This window comes from Lagopus muta, chromosome 8 (assembly GCF_023343835.1).
Source record: "Lagopus muta isolate bLagMut1 chromosome 8, bLagMut1 primary, whole genome shotgun sequence".
NCBI lineage: Eukaryota > Metazoa > Chordata > Aves > Galliformes > Phasianidae > Lagopus > Lagopus muta.
This window is the reverse complement of record NC_064440.1, coordinates 4,338,504-4,353,574: the sequence shown is the minus strand read 5'-3', so window position 1 is coordinate 4,353,574 and position 15,071 is coordinate 4,338,504. Positions and strand designations below refer to the sequence as shown.

At 40.7% G+C, this 15,071-nt stretch overlaps 1 protein-coding gene across 5 annotated transcripts in view; it reads right to left on the bottom strand.

The window, feature by feature from the left end:
* Positions 1 to 14,798, bottom strand: part of LRP1B (LDL receptor related protein 1B) — a 584,143-nt gene extending 569,345 nt beyond the window's left edge. For all 5 annotated transcript variants that reach the window (XM_048952659.1, XM_048952661.1, XM_048952662.1 and 2 more), the window contains exon 1: positions 14,547 to 14,798. In XM_048952659.1, the coding sequence (XP_048808616.1) occupies positions 14,547 to 14,631 (85 nt within the window). In that variant the 5' untranslated portion in view covers positions 14,632 to 14,798. The remainder of the gene's footprint in view (positions 1 to 14,546) is intronic.
* Positions 14,799 to 15,071: the final 273 nt, after the last annotated feature.

Sequence of the window (15,071 nt, the reverse complement as noted above, 5' to 3'; positions counted from 1 at the left end):
GTTGTGAACCCCATCAGAGTTCAAAGTCTTAGGCTTGGAACTCCCTTACTCAAATTTAACCTTATAAAAGTTTGTATTAGAGAAGAGAAGGAGACAGATGAGGGGAATTACTTCTAGGGAAGACATTCCCTTCTCTCTTGCCCAGGAAGATACATGACAAAGGCAGGCAGCAATGGTAGAACAAATATAGCCACAGCTCCAGCCCAAGAATTCTCCATGGCCAACTCTACTCCCAGCTCTACAGAGGGGATCAAAAAGGAGCTGCTGCTGCCTCCCATAGTCATGTCATCCCTTCAGCAGCCTGCTTCAGACTTGCACTGAAAGCCTTCCTGAGAAACAGAACTTCTTGCTTTAACAGCTTCAGGAAATTGAGACATCATATTACACCACAGACCACAGGCAGCTCCTGCTGAATGCAGATAGCTGTACCATCTTGCATGTCTGCAGCATAGTGGGAATGCTTGTTTACACTGTACCTGGTAAGCATACAACTCATTTCATCCATTGAAATGTTCTCTGATGTGAATTTAAGAAAGACAGGCCTAATATTTTTCACTATAAACAGTGCAATATATGTGTCTATTCTTTCTGTAAATCTGTTGACTTCGTCCTCAGAGCATCTTTTGAACTAACTGCAGTTAACACCTTGTTGTTCTTTTGCTTGTCAAACCATGTACTACTAATAGCATTTCAGAAATAAAAGAAATGAACAGCGTGGACTGTCAAATCCTCAGCTGTGTTATAGAGAAAATATAAATACAAAGTGCTGCATTTGAATCCCACTAAGAGCAAAGTTCTAAAAAGCCAGCACAAAAGTTGCTGTGATATTTGAGGGGAGAGAGGGTGTTTTGAGGTAGCGCATGTGCTGCCTGGAGCTGAGCTGTCATAGCAACAACCTCATTAAATCGTCCCTCATGGGAGTGCTAACCTGTATCCCAACTGTTGGAAAGATGTCATTTATAATGGGACTTAATTCAGTTAAGAGTCAAAGTACAGTAGACTTAGAGAAAAAGTGAAATTGCTAATTTAAAGAATTCACAGAGGAGCACGCATGCCATATCAAATGGCTGCAAAAATAAAAAGCTTGGCCTTCGCCCTCACCATCCTCCATTCCCCAGAACCACCACCAGTATCTCAGCCTCTTAGGCATACACCTTGCACCTTCTCTGTGACATCCTTATCTCTCTGTCAGGGGTTTTGAAGGTGCCTGCTTCTTCTTTTATTGCCCCTACATGCCAAGTATGACCAACACATTTGCTCATCCATTCCAACACCATGCACTGCCCCAGCAGCTAACAACCCACAGCCAGAGACTTTAGATGCTCTGCTCTCAATTTTTTTTTCCCCTGTTTAAGGCTCTTGCTTTCAAGAAAACAAAAAAAAAAAAGTGGGTATTCCCAAGAAAGCGGGTATCCAAATGAATATCTTTGTCATTAGGCAAAGGTAGCCGCTAACTTCCAGAGGTGCTTCAATACCATACTTGTCAATTCCATAATTAAGTGGCAGTAGAGCAATGGAAACATATTAATGAGTATTTGGATTTCATTTTTAAAGATGTATGATTTAATAACTTTAATTGACAGCAATAATGCCCGAGTACAACGCATTTTGGAAGTGCCTTTCAGTTTTTAAAGCAGTGCAGATAATTGTAAATGAAAAATGAAAGAAAACTGCACTGCTCAGAAAATGAGTCATTAACCTTTCAACTCAAGAGCTACCGCTGGAATCTGGACCAGCAGGACTGCAGTTATTGAGGCAATTCAATACTTGAGACTGATTTCTTTCAGCTGTCTTCAAGTCTGGAAGAGTTTGTCTCCACCTCCCCCAAAATATGATCACTCTGCAGGTCGCTAACACACTAGGCCATAAATATATCTACAAACACGTCCTCAGCTTTTTAAAGTAAAAAAAATAAACATATAAGCTACCCTTTGGACACCAACACTTTCAGCTAAGTGACAAATCCAGAATTAAGTTTACTCCAGAAATTGAGTTTTCCAGCTCCTGTATTTTTGAACGAAGTTTGCAGCATCACTTAGAACAACAACAGAGGAAAATGTTATAAAATATCTACACAGTATCAGCTGCATAAAATAGATATTTACATCTGTCCTCCAGTATGTCTTAATCCAGTGGCAAGGTAACTAGTTAAATCCCACGAGTGAGATTTAAACTGCAGAACTTGAATTGGAAACCAAATTAGCAGGAAACACCTCATTTTAATATGCAAAATGAAGTAATAATGCCTATATAACTTCCCATAATTTAAAGAAGAGTAATTTATTAAAGCTTTCCTCTAAACGTGCAGGTGGTTAAAGGAAAAACTCAATTTCAAGAACAAGTGGATCCTAAGTTTAGATAAAAGCCCTGCTCCTGTTTGCACTGCTCTTTATTGTTCCACAGCACACTTTAAGAGATATTCCATCTATGCTGATGAAAAAAAAAAAACAAAGTTAATTCTTCCCTAACAAATTATTTTCATTAAACATATGCAATTATTGCATTCTGTTTTGAAACCAAAAAAATATTGTTTTGCAGCTCAAGGTATGATTTCATTTGGTATGTGTGGAGCTGTGCAAGGCTGTCTGTACTTTAGTGTATTTATTCTCTGGCTGCTAGCAGAGCTGTCCAAGAGCATACTTGAAGCCAGTTGCAACGTACAGATATTTCAATTAAAAAAAAAAAAGGAGAAATATTGGCCAGACAGTTAATTAAATGGCACCAGGACTTTTTCTTTTACTTCTTTCACAAACTTCAGTTCGCATTCCAATCCTGTATTAGGTATACGATGATACCAAATATAATAAATCTTCATTTATTGTCAGTAGATTTCTAACCTGGTTCTTTTAAACAGTGTGATGAACATACTTTAGCAGAACACATTTAATAAGGGAAAGATTGATGGAGCCTTTCTTTTTTTGTTGCTCTGTATGGGTTAGGGTCCAACTGCAAGAACTTGGAGAAAGAAACCCCTCAGTTTTTCCCTCTTTAGCAACATTTCACCTTTTTCTGGGATACAAATTCTCCTCTCCAAATCTCTGCTACTGGGTGAGCTCAAGCACTAGCATCGCTCAACTGGTGCAACTTCAACCCCTAGGGCTATACTGCCCTGGCCAAGATCTGCTCAAGTCTTTCATCATTATTTTGTTTAAACAAAGCTTGGTGAGCTGCTACCTCCAGCCCAGAAGGCATTCTAGCAAGCAAAATGTCACTAAGGGCAAAAAAGGAAAGGTTCTTCTCCCAGTCTAACCTTGATTCCAGTATCACTGCCCTGAAAAACAGAATTCCCCCCTTTGATGAGTTACATACATGAGCAGTCCTTCCACAGGCATCCCGCTCCATGTCTGCCATCAGCACACAGCAAAATCCTAATTCAAACCTCTATTGCAGCACTTTACCTCATCCCAGCTCTTCAGATATTTTGCTTTTAAAGGAAAATGTGTTTTGTTTAAGAGATTTTGGGAGTTTCTGGAAAACCTTACCCCAGCCACTTCTACACAAAAGTCTGCAAAGACGATGGAAAAGGTGCAACTCTATGAGTTACACGAGCCCCACCAGGCCAGCAGAGAGCACAGGCTTTAAGTGGTGTTCCTTCCCAAGTATGGGGACACATATTATTACTAGCTAATGAAATTCATATGCATACCTCCTACTTACTGCTTTTGAATTATATCCTTCTGGATGTTTGGTGGCTCAGCAGACCAATGTCTCTAAAGATATTAGTTTTCTTTTTATCACTGGAAGCAACATGCATGCTATCATGAGGATTAAGATGATTAATTAACAGTGAGTTTTTGAACTATAGCATGGGACAGATTCAACCCACAGCTAGAAAATTCCCTGACAGTTTCCTTGATTATCTTCCTATTCTGTTTTAAACACTAACAGGTTTCCCAGAAAAATACACGTAGTTTATTCATACACTCAAACTCACCTGTTTTGAAATCTCAGTTTATACTGATAATTGTATTCTGCTGCTCTAGGAAAAAAAAAAACCACAAAGACTAAACTAATCTACAAAATACAGTTTTAGAAATGTGCTTATTGCATATAAATCTGGTTGCTTTAAAGGGCAACCACTTCCACAGCACAAAGTTCACGTAAATCTCCCTGCAAGTCCCAAATGCAAACACTATCTACAAAGTTCACAGTCATTGCGTTTCACAAAAGCTTTGCAGAATACATTTAACATGAGAGAAAAAACTAGATTTCAATTCTTCACTTCATCTTCTTGACAGAAAGGTGTCAATAGAAAGATGACAAGAAAGCAAACTGGAGCCTGTGCAACTTTATTACTGAAGTATGGGCAGATCACTTTGTGTTATTAAAACATCACTGCAACACCGCTGACATTTGTGCCTAACAGTGGCAGCTATTTCTATTGAGATGAGCTGTTTTAAGCCTTAGTTATCAGTCACAAAGAAAAAGTTATTCTTGAAGTCTTCAAGACAGTTGAATATTAAATACATCTATATGTACCTGAAGTCCCAGAGGGCACTGCCATTCATTTCTATAATCAATTAATCAATTAGATATAGCTCATCTATGAGCTCTTCACTAATACATTCGTTTCCAACAACTTCAAGGAATCCTGCAATATCATGAAGAAAAGAAGATGCTAGATTTCCCTGTAGCTTACACAAAACAATACTCACATATGCCAAACATTGCTGCTTATCCCCACTCACACAAAAGCAAATTCTAGGGTACAGAAATACAGTGAAACTTGGTAAAAGTTGGAGGGCTTTTTTTTTTTTTTTTTGTAATGGACATGGCCTTCTTGCTCTCTACCTAATAAAATAATCCAGTAATTTAACAAGTAGCCCTCCTCGCCTGTTTCCATTACCTACTTCTAGGCTGTTTGTTTCCCTCAGGCTGCAATTCCAAATGAAAGCGACATTCAACAGGCACTTGTATCCACAAAAGCTGTTACTATCTAATAAGCTCTGCAGCACCTGGACTCCTGAAGTCATAAGAGGTTTTCCCAGGCATGAGGTTTTGGAAATTTGATAAGTGAGATATTCTACTCAAGGTGCCAGCGTGCAATTCAAGGTGAACAAGTTAACCACTCCATTTGCTCAGTATAAATGTAAAGCTCCTGGCCAGTGGATGCTTACCAGGTGTCACGTTAAACAGTGTTATTCAAAGATTTCCACTTAGATGCAGCAGTTTTTCTGTTAAGCATAAAACAGAATAGAAGAGTGGAATTAAATGCAAATTTAGAAGTACTTAGAATTAGTTTTCCCTTGTTAGCTTTATGCATGCATGATCAGCCAGTAGTGGCTGATTCCAGATAACCATGCTCAACATGTTGGTATTCTCCCCAAAACTAACACAGCCCCAATGGCGGGCTTCAAAAAACAGCTCTCCATAGTGTTGCTTTGCTCCTAGGACCACCAAGGACATGCCATCCTATCTTTGGCAAGAAAATGCCCACTGCGAGGCTAAAGAGACCACTGATCAGTTGCACTCTCACATTATTTCATTAAAATAAATAAAACTTTGAGAGATATTCTATTAATTTTGCATACTTCCATCATGCTTCTCACATCCCATGTTAGCTTTGTAAAAAAAAAGCCTTTCTAAAGAACTCTGACCCAACTACAACTTATAAACGTGATACAGAACTCAAGTTGCCCTGTCCCTTCTTTAGCCCTTATTTCATGTAAATGCTTTTAGTTGTACTGCTCTTAACTCTCCATGGCCGCACATTAAGCACTCCTGCAGTCACCGGCTACCTCCTGAGCCCAGCCAACACCGCAAGAGCAGTCACTACACGTTTAGCTGCATTACCTCGTCTTTGCAAGGCACATTTGTCACAGCTTGATACCGTTGTGAAAAGACAGGCCACCAATTAACGCAAATCAGTGTGGTTTCATTGAAGAGCATTTAACGATTCTCACTGACAAAATCATAGCATGGTTCAGAGTGCTTTACTCATTGCTGAATACTACTAATTGGTTAGTAGTTAGAATTCAGCTTTTTACAGCAAAAGAGAATTTATCACAGAAATGCACGAATTGTATTAAGAACAATCCACAGCAACTGTTGAACTGCATCAGAAATACAAGCAGTTTTATTTGCTTGAATGTGTTTTAAATATGGAGCCTCACAGTTTGCATCTGAGCAGCATTACAGAATTTTGTCATTGTGTTGACAGCCATCTGCTTCCAACCCTCTTCTTATCGCCCAAAGATCAGTCAAAGTTTGGTATGACAGACCAGATTTCTGCACAGAAGGAAAAGCTACTCTGTAGGACCAAGTAAGCAACAAAGGCTGGAGATCTGAGCAAACCTACCTAGAATTTTGGGGAAATCAAGTTACAAAAGCTTACATCTGATACCCTCCTGCACTATTATGGCATACGCAGTTCGCAGGTCTCTGAAAAAAATCAAAGTGGCAGATCAGCTGACACCAGTTTTCCAGTGGAGTATTATCTACAGAATAAATGGGTAATATTGTGTACTGTCAGTTCTGTTTAAGTCACAGCCCCTCGAAACCCAGAAAAAGAAATGTAACAAGCCAAGAGAAGGACCTCACTCTGATGGCTCTGTACACACACGCTGATCCAGGTACAAGCTCCAATTTTTAGCACTGCAGTAGCAGGGCCATTGGGGTCAGGGTGCAAGACCTTGTTTGCTTGGCCCTCTGGCACTCTAGCCCGCACCTTGCAGTCATACCTCTCCCTATCTAATATTTCATTTATCCATGTATATACAAGCAAAATATCCTCAAAGAAGTGGCTCATATCAGCCCTATATGGCTAATTGCTGCTACAAGCCAGGCAAGCCTCACACAACACCTGCAAGGTAGATGCTTGCTCTGGTGTAGCCTTGCTAGGTTGTCCACAGAAGCAATAAAAGCAATCCAACATGACCAGCTGCAGGCACAGAATAGTGCCTTAGCTTTTCCCACACTCACATAGTCTCAACTTGCTTCATCTCCATTGTACACAATTTAACAAGGTAGCCTAAAATATTTTCCTAAGAATATCACAACATGACATTACCAGAAAGAAAGCATTTGTTCTTCACTGTTCTTTCCGTATCTTAAATATAAAGAACCATTTGGCTCAGGGGACCCAAGAAGGAATGAATTCAGTTTTGCAGTCTCCTTGTTTTCCTTCCAGTCCTGAGCCTACACTGTGCTTGCAGATATCCCTCAAAAAACAAACAAAAAAAAAAAAACACTAAACTCAATGCAATTACTCAAAATAATGATTTTTTTCATTATTTCTAGTGAGGTGAGGCTTCATGTTTTCCAGGACTCCTCGACTGAATAGAGTAGCAGTTGACCAAGTATTAGAATAGGAAATCTAGAATATTCCAAGGTGGCAGGGATCCATAAGGATCACAATGTCCAAACCTCAGCTCCACACAGGATCACCCAAACCCTATGGCTGACAGCAACATCCCACCATTTTCACAAACAACTTATAAAAGACTCTTTGAAATCAGAGGTGCTGAGAAACTACAGACAACATGAACTTCAAGGAGTCTAACTTAGTGAAACAGCAGTAGTTTCTAAATCATAACTGCTGGTTTTCCAGCAACACTGATTATTTCATCACCTCTGCACATCATCAGAAATTGGGAAGCTGGGTGGTACATCAGCATCAGTAGTGAAGAACAGGCTTCCACAATTTCTGGATTACCATCAGATTTTTGTTTACTAGAAAACTTGCTTCATGATTTCAGAATAAAGTACTACTCACTTCTGACCCAGGTGCCATCTCATTACTTTTACTTACCCTGTTCATGCAGTAGGAAGTAGGATGAACCACAATTCTAATGCTCTGTTAAACATCCCTGCTACTCTACTTCATTACTCTAATTCATCAGATTTTGTGTTCTAAGCTTCTTTTAATGAGTCTTAGGTACTTGGAATGAGTGAAAACTAGCCATAACTAAACATCTTGAATGATAAGTACAGTGCTTCATCTAGAAAATGAGCCAGTCTTGTCTGCCTCACACAGAACTAAGTTCACCTGTAACCTAACTGCTTCCAAGTAGCAGATCATACATGTCAACACACTGATCTGTCTGGAATTTTGCCTGTTCCTCAGGAAAAACTGATCTCCCCAAAACAAGTGATTTTTTTCCCCCCCTAAATGAGACATTGTCGTTGTAACATTTATTTAAAATGAATAATTGATGAAATTCAGTTTCTCAGTTTGTAATGGTCCTCTAGAAAAGCAGTGACGATTTTATCCAAATATTTTTTAAAAATAGATCTGGGAAATATAAAGTGGGCTCAAAAAAGAAACCCAGGCAAAAGCGATGCTACCTTTGAAATAAAAATAAGTTTTTTTGAACAAAGTCTCTAATACAAAACAGAAAAAAGTAACTTGTCTTCCAAATAAGATTTTTCAGCTATATTCTAAATAAAATGACCAAGTTCCCTGCACTCCTAAATCCTGGCCCTGTTACCAGTAAAGACAAAAAACACAGACTACATTGATTTCAGCTGTGTTAACTCAGGTGTGTGGTCTATTTGATAGCATAGTAAAACAAATTAAGTAAAACCATTCTTTTCTGGAGAAGTTGCACTGCTGAACAGCATGCTTTGCTTTCATAAGCACACAGTTTTACACAAATATCAACATACTTCAGATAAATCAGTGTGTTTGCATATGCAAAAGAATGGCAATGAACTTACCTTGCTCTTTCCTCTTTCATCTCCATAGCATTTGCAAGCAGAAAGATGCAGGTGTTTTGGGGAAACCTACCTACCAGCCAGAAAATTGCTGTGATTTTTCTCATGATCTCCTTGCATTAGTAACTGTTTTATATGCATTTTCATGTCTACACATCGCCACAGCATCTCTCTAATGAGGTATGCTGGAAGGATAGATCAGATAGTACTATTTGGGTACATCTTCCAGTGCCTGAAAAATTATTCTAAAAGACCACGTTTGAGGAAAATGCTTGGCTGCATGTTACAAAAGCAACAGGTGCAAACCCAAGTGCTCTCCACCAATTGCAGTAGAATAAGCAGCTGCCTAAACTATCTGATAATATCAAAATTGCATTTTAAAACTGTTGACAAAAAAAGATTTTTGCTAGTTTGCAGACAGGCAAATTGAAATCACAAAGCATTATATGAAAACTGACTGGGTATTTTTTTTGTTGTTTTGCTGGAGCGTGCGTTCGTGTGAGCAGAAGAATTCATCCTTGACAGAACAGCCCACAGGAGAAATACTGCATTTGCAAAGCATTGCATCAGCATTTGTCTCACACATGGTCTATTCCCCCTCCAATATATCATCATACGACTATTTGAGAAAACAAAACTGCATGTTCTCATTCTCCAAGATTCCTTTGTTCATTCAAAGGAAAAAAAAAAAAATAGTGAAGCTTCTGAACTACTCCTAAATAAAACTGTGTTGGTGGAAACCTTGAGGAATTATACTTCTTTTTTATTCTCAGAGTTCAAGATTTGTCGCTAAAGCACTTACCCAATCATATTTGAAGCATAAGTCATTCAGAAGAGTCACACACAGAATCTACCACGAAATGTCCTACTGACAATAAGGCAATAGATAATTCTAAATGCATCAATCTTACCAAGAAAAAGAAAGTACACTACTTCTGAAGCAAAGCTGTGTTTCAACAACTTGGCTCCTCTGGAAGGCCATGTTATTCAGCAGAAAGCCACACGTTTAATGTCTAGGAACACAGGCTGATACTGAAGGCACATTTCAGAACATGATGTACCGTATCTAGAACTCTTAATACCGTAATCTCTACTTTTCCAACTCAGAGAACTCAACTCTACTTCTAATTGAATAGAAATAAAAGTCTTAGAGTGTAACTCACTTCAAGACAGCCATTACATCATCTTTTAGAAGCCCATTACTTAGCAGTATTCTATATACTGCAATGTTTGGGTATTAACACACAACCACAATTTATTACAAACTGGTGGAGAAAAACGTGACTGCCAAAGGGACACACAGTCATCTTCTTAAGGGTCAGATTCTATACTATATACCACATTTGAAGATTGCCTGAAAAATACAGAGAGCCTCAGTCAAGTTCCATGTTAATGTTATCGGTTTGGAAATTGATCCTGCAGCTCCCTTCCAACCCAAGTCATTCTACGATGATAGGTGGGAAGCACTGACACGAAGAGTAACAAAATAAAAACAAATAGATTAAAATATATATATTTTTTTGCCTTACTGCATTTGCAAATTCAATTCAGCTTGGGCATTTTTACCATTATGGTCACCAACCAAACAGCTGGAGACTGGCTATTCAGTAAATTGAACTTATTTGTACAAAATGACAAAAATCAGACCAAAAACAACTTGTGTAACTACAACACACTAGTGGGTTGGACAGAAAGCATGTAGTCACTGAGTAATGATATTAAAAAAGTCCAATTAGGAATTAATTGCACTCACAAGTTCAGGATTTAGTGCTGCAATACACATACTTAGCTCCAGCTCACACTAAGTACAATAGTCATCATGACTTGCATAAAAATAATCAAGTTCTGATATTTTTATCCTCACTGTTTATGATTAAAAATGTATTAAGTGCCACTAAAATGACTTCAAGTATTTTTTTAAATATTACATTTGAAAAATCATGATTACTACATTCAGATTAATATATTAAAACTATGAAATGACATGACTGAAAGTATGCTACAGTAATACAACCAGCGTTCTACCATCGAGCTTACAAGCATCTCTAGAGATAGCCATGACTCTAAATTCTTAAACTGAAGTTACCTACTACCTTTACAATCAATAGAATAAAGAGAACCCTATTCTACCCAACTGCAGATAGCAGATAAATGGACATAGCAGAGCTGTACAGAAGAAACACTTTCAAGCTGCTGTCTGATATCATTGAAGTTAGCACAAATTTCACCACATGCTTAAGATGAAGTCCATGTGAACATAAAGGTACAGATTTATATGCTCAAGTTTTCACATAACACTTAAGAAAAAAAATGTAGTATATGAAGTTAGAAGAGTTTTTCCACACGTCTTTGGAGATCAGCTACTTCAACATGCAAGAGTACCTGCTAAAGCTCTAAGATAAATTAGTAAAAAGCTTGCTACAGGACAAGTTTACACACAGTCCTCATAGAAAACATCTTGTTTTGAACTGCAAAATGCACAAACAGTTTAAAAGGGTGACATCTGCAACACTTTTATTAAGCTAGAGTTCCAAAATATTGAGCTAAACTGAAAATAACCTGCAGAAGGGAACATGTACAGCACTTCAGAGGTAGCCACACAGCTTGCTCAGTCTCCAGAAGCATCAGGATTTTATTCATGCAATCACCTATACCCAATGGAGGACAAATATACATCACCAATCGCCCTATAAAACTGAAATTGCACTTGTGGATATGTCTCACGATTTCTTTAATTACTTCTTATTGCACATCCTTCTAACTACTGTCCTAAATCCATTGATATATTCCCACCCTTCCCTGTAATTTCGCCTCTCCCATGACAGATAAGTTCTTAATAGCAGAGCGTGCTTCCTGCAGCATTGTTCTTTGGAATAAATAAATAGGAATGTCACTGCGACCTTGGAAGTATTTCTTTTTCATGTACAATACTAGTACTTATTACCTATGTTCAAGGCACACAAGTGGCATTAAGAATGAGAACAAGCACCTCTGTAGTACAGCACAGAAATGGGTCTTTTTTAGAGAGTACTTCCCAATGGATTGCTAAGCCAGAGCTCCAGCTGGTGAAGTGCAGCAGCATTTGGTACCCTTGGTTTCAAGCATTTTGCTACTAATAAACAGATTGCTGAAAAACCACCCAGCATATCCAGCTGCTTGCTGTGACACCTTGATGGAGAAGGAAGGCCACCAGCAATCACCACCAGGAGAAGACAGATTTTACCTGGTTTCTCCCTGTTACCAGGTGAGTAATCCAAATTAACATCAGCTGAACCCTGAACCTGAGAATTGCATTTCTAAGTAATTCATCTCCAGCCTTTACTTAAACATGGTCAAAGGACACTGTGAAAACGGTAAATTCTCTGCTAGGTGGAACCAAGGTAGACATTTTGAACACTACGAATTCAGAGAGAAGCCACTTGCATGAAGATTTGCCTTTCCTTTAAAAGCTTAAAATTACCTAAAAATATGAACTGAATGTGTGATATACCATCACTCAGCAAGCATCAAATTCCCAGACAACATCTGTCCACTCAGTAGAGGACCAGTATCTGACAGCTTTTAGGGATAAGCCCTACAGCACTCCCAACCCTATTTCTCACAATATGGAGACTTGTGAAGATCCATTGAGGTTTCTCAGGCTCCTTAGTGAGACCATTACAGCTTCTTTGCCAGGGAGCTGTGAGTTTCCTCAAAAGGAGATCGACTAAAGCACCAAGGAGCGAGTTATACTTCATGACTGAGGTGGCAGAACCCAGATTATCCTCATCTTCTCACCTCCCCTGATGTATTCCCCTTCCCTTCATCTCATTTCCTTCTCTTTCTCCATCTTATTTTTTCTTCCATTTATACATACATCAAAATAAAGCATTTGTAACCTAGTTAAGGGCAGAACTGATCCAAGGATATTCTCCCAGTCAACTGGGAAACTAGAGAAGAGGCTTCATTACTTCAAACTTCAGTGTTCTTATTTCTTCCTCCTCTTTTTTTAATCCTAAAAATTATCCACCAGTCTGATAGGCATTACCTCTCCCTACAACATTCACTAATATTTAGCATTACCATGGCTACCACAACAGTGCTATTAACACAATCCATGACATTTTCCCAATTCTCTATTACCTACCAACGTCGAACCGCAGTGCATTCCAAATTTCAGTGCCTTTCACATACATTAAACCTAGCATGCTTCAGTGCCTCAGAATTTCCTCCTGTGAAGGAGGATCAGCTTGGTATGGTCAATAATTTTAGCAGTATATCATGAAGTTTATCTGATGTGCAAAAGCAATTTGCTATCTGGATGCCTCAACCTTTTTATGTTGAGACCATTTGACTTTTTTAACAAAATGCCTTTTAAGTCTTGATTTGTACTCCACTCGGTTTTGATAAGACATGACATTATGATATGATGAGCTAGTTGATTCTAAGTAAATTTGATTTATCCCACTTTTGGGGCTGGTATGGTTTACAAGGATGCTGTCTTTTAAGATAGGATTGATCTTAATGTAAGCTGACAGCACTTTTTTTTTTTTGTGAAACACTAAGTCAGAGCGAGGTAATGAAAACAAGATATAGGGAAAATGAAGTAAAATTTACACAACAAAAATTAATATTCAGAAATATTTGCTTATCTCCATGAAAGGAGATAGGATGATAAATCAGTTTCCAGAAGAATTCTGCAAGACGTTTGCAAGTTTGATTCTTATTCATGAAATCAGACGCAGGCTACAGCTACTGGAGCACAATCTGACCATTCTGAGAATATCACAGAAAGTTCTTGAAACGTTTTCCATCAAACAACACTGACACAGCTACGAATCTTCCCAGACAGAGGTAAGGCATGGGTACCTTTAGCAAAGCTGAAAGGTTTTCGAAGAACCTCTCCCGTCTGGCTGAGCACGCTGCTCAGGGGCCATTACACCCTCGTTCCTTCGTACTATTCTCATAGTTACGATGCAGCGTTATCAACACGGAACTTTGGGATGCTGCAGCAATGCTTCCCTCTCCCGTAGCTGGTTGTTTCTCATTTCTGCTGCTCGAATCACCTGAGCTGCTTTGATAGCTGGGTGGGAAGGACCGGAGAGGTTCGGGAGTTGAACTGAAGCACGAATGCGTACCCCGAAGAGCAGAGCCCCTGCACTCCCCCCACCGAGTTGCAAACAGTTCGTAAACACTTTGGTAGGTGGTGTGGATGCGATAGAGAAAAGCTGGATGCCTAGTAGTGAGAACTGAACGTTGTGCAGAACTGTGCGTCTGCTAAAATGAAGCTAAGTTCGACAGGCTGGGCACGACAGCATTCAGCGCAGCCACGTTCAGTTTGGAAGGGAAAGGGCTGCCAACAGCCCCTCAGCTGTCTTCTGATTAGCAGCGTTTTGCACGGAGGGAAGAAACCCGAGGCAGCTCGGCACACCTGAGACAGGAGAGGATCCGCTACTTTGAGAAACGCTCCATTCCACGCCGACCCCAACTCAACCCCAAAAACGAGAGCTTCGAGACCCCTACAAAACGCTACCCCCGGCGGAGGCTTTGATCAGAGACTCGTTAAGGAGAGAAAGAGTTGCAACTTCTAGCGCTGCCCACGGCCCCGCGCTCCCTCCCGCAGCGCTGCCTGCAGCCCGAACTCTCGGATGCGATGCGGGCTGCAATGGGGCAGCGTTACCGGAGGGAACTTCGGCTGCGCTTCGGGACCTGCACCTCCGCATTAACGCTTCCTCACGGGAGCACCGACCCCGGGAGAGCTCGGCTCTCCCCTTCCTGATGCTCGCTGACTCTCCGCAGCAAAACTCCCCCAAGTTCCCCCGCACCCATTCAGCTCTGTGTCTCCAAACTTCCCGTGCGCGAGGACGATACCAACACCAGAGGAAAGTTAAACGCGCTCCGCACACCCTTACCTCCGCGGGCTCCCGCTGCCAGCACCTCCGCGACGGGCGATAATCCCCAGTGCGCTGCCAGGAGAACCAGGAGGAACGCGGACATCGCGGCGGAGCTCTGCCAGCTGTCGGGCTGCGGGAGCGGAGCGGCAGCGCCGCCGTGCCGGGAGACTCTGCGGGAGCCGACGCCGACGCCGGCACTTTTCAACGCGGTGCGCACCGGGACTCGGCTCACACAGCGAGCGGGCAGCGCGGAGCGCCGCCGGTCGGCACAGCCGCGCTCCGCCTCCGCTACCCGCCCTCGGCCCGCCTCGCGCCCCGCCCCGCGCCCGCGGAGCGCCCGGCGTGGAGCAGGCGGGGTGGCGGCTCTGCGCTGCTGCCTGCTTTGGTTCTGGAGGGTTTGGAACGATTTTTTTTTTTATTATTATTATTATTATTTGCAGACGAGCTTCGTCAGCGGTGACTCGGCGAAAGAAAAGATGTATAAATGTGCGTTCTCCCTGCCTTATCAAGCTGCAGAGATGAAGGAAAGTAGCATGAGAAAGC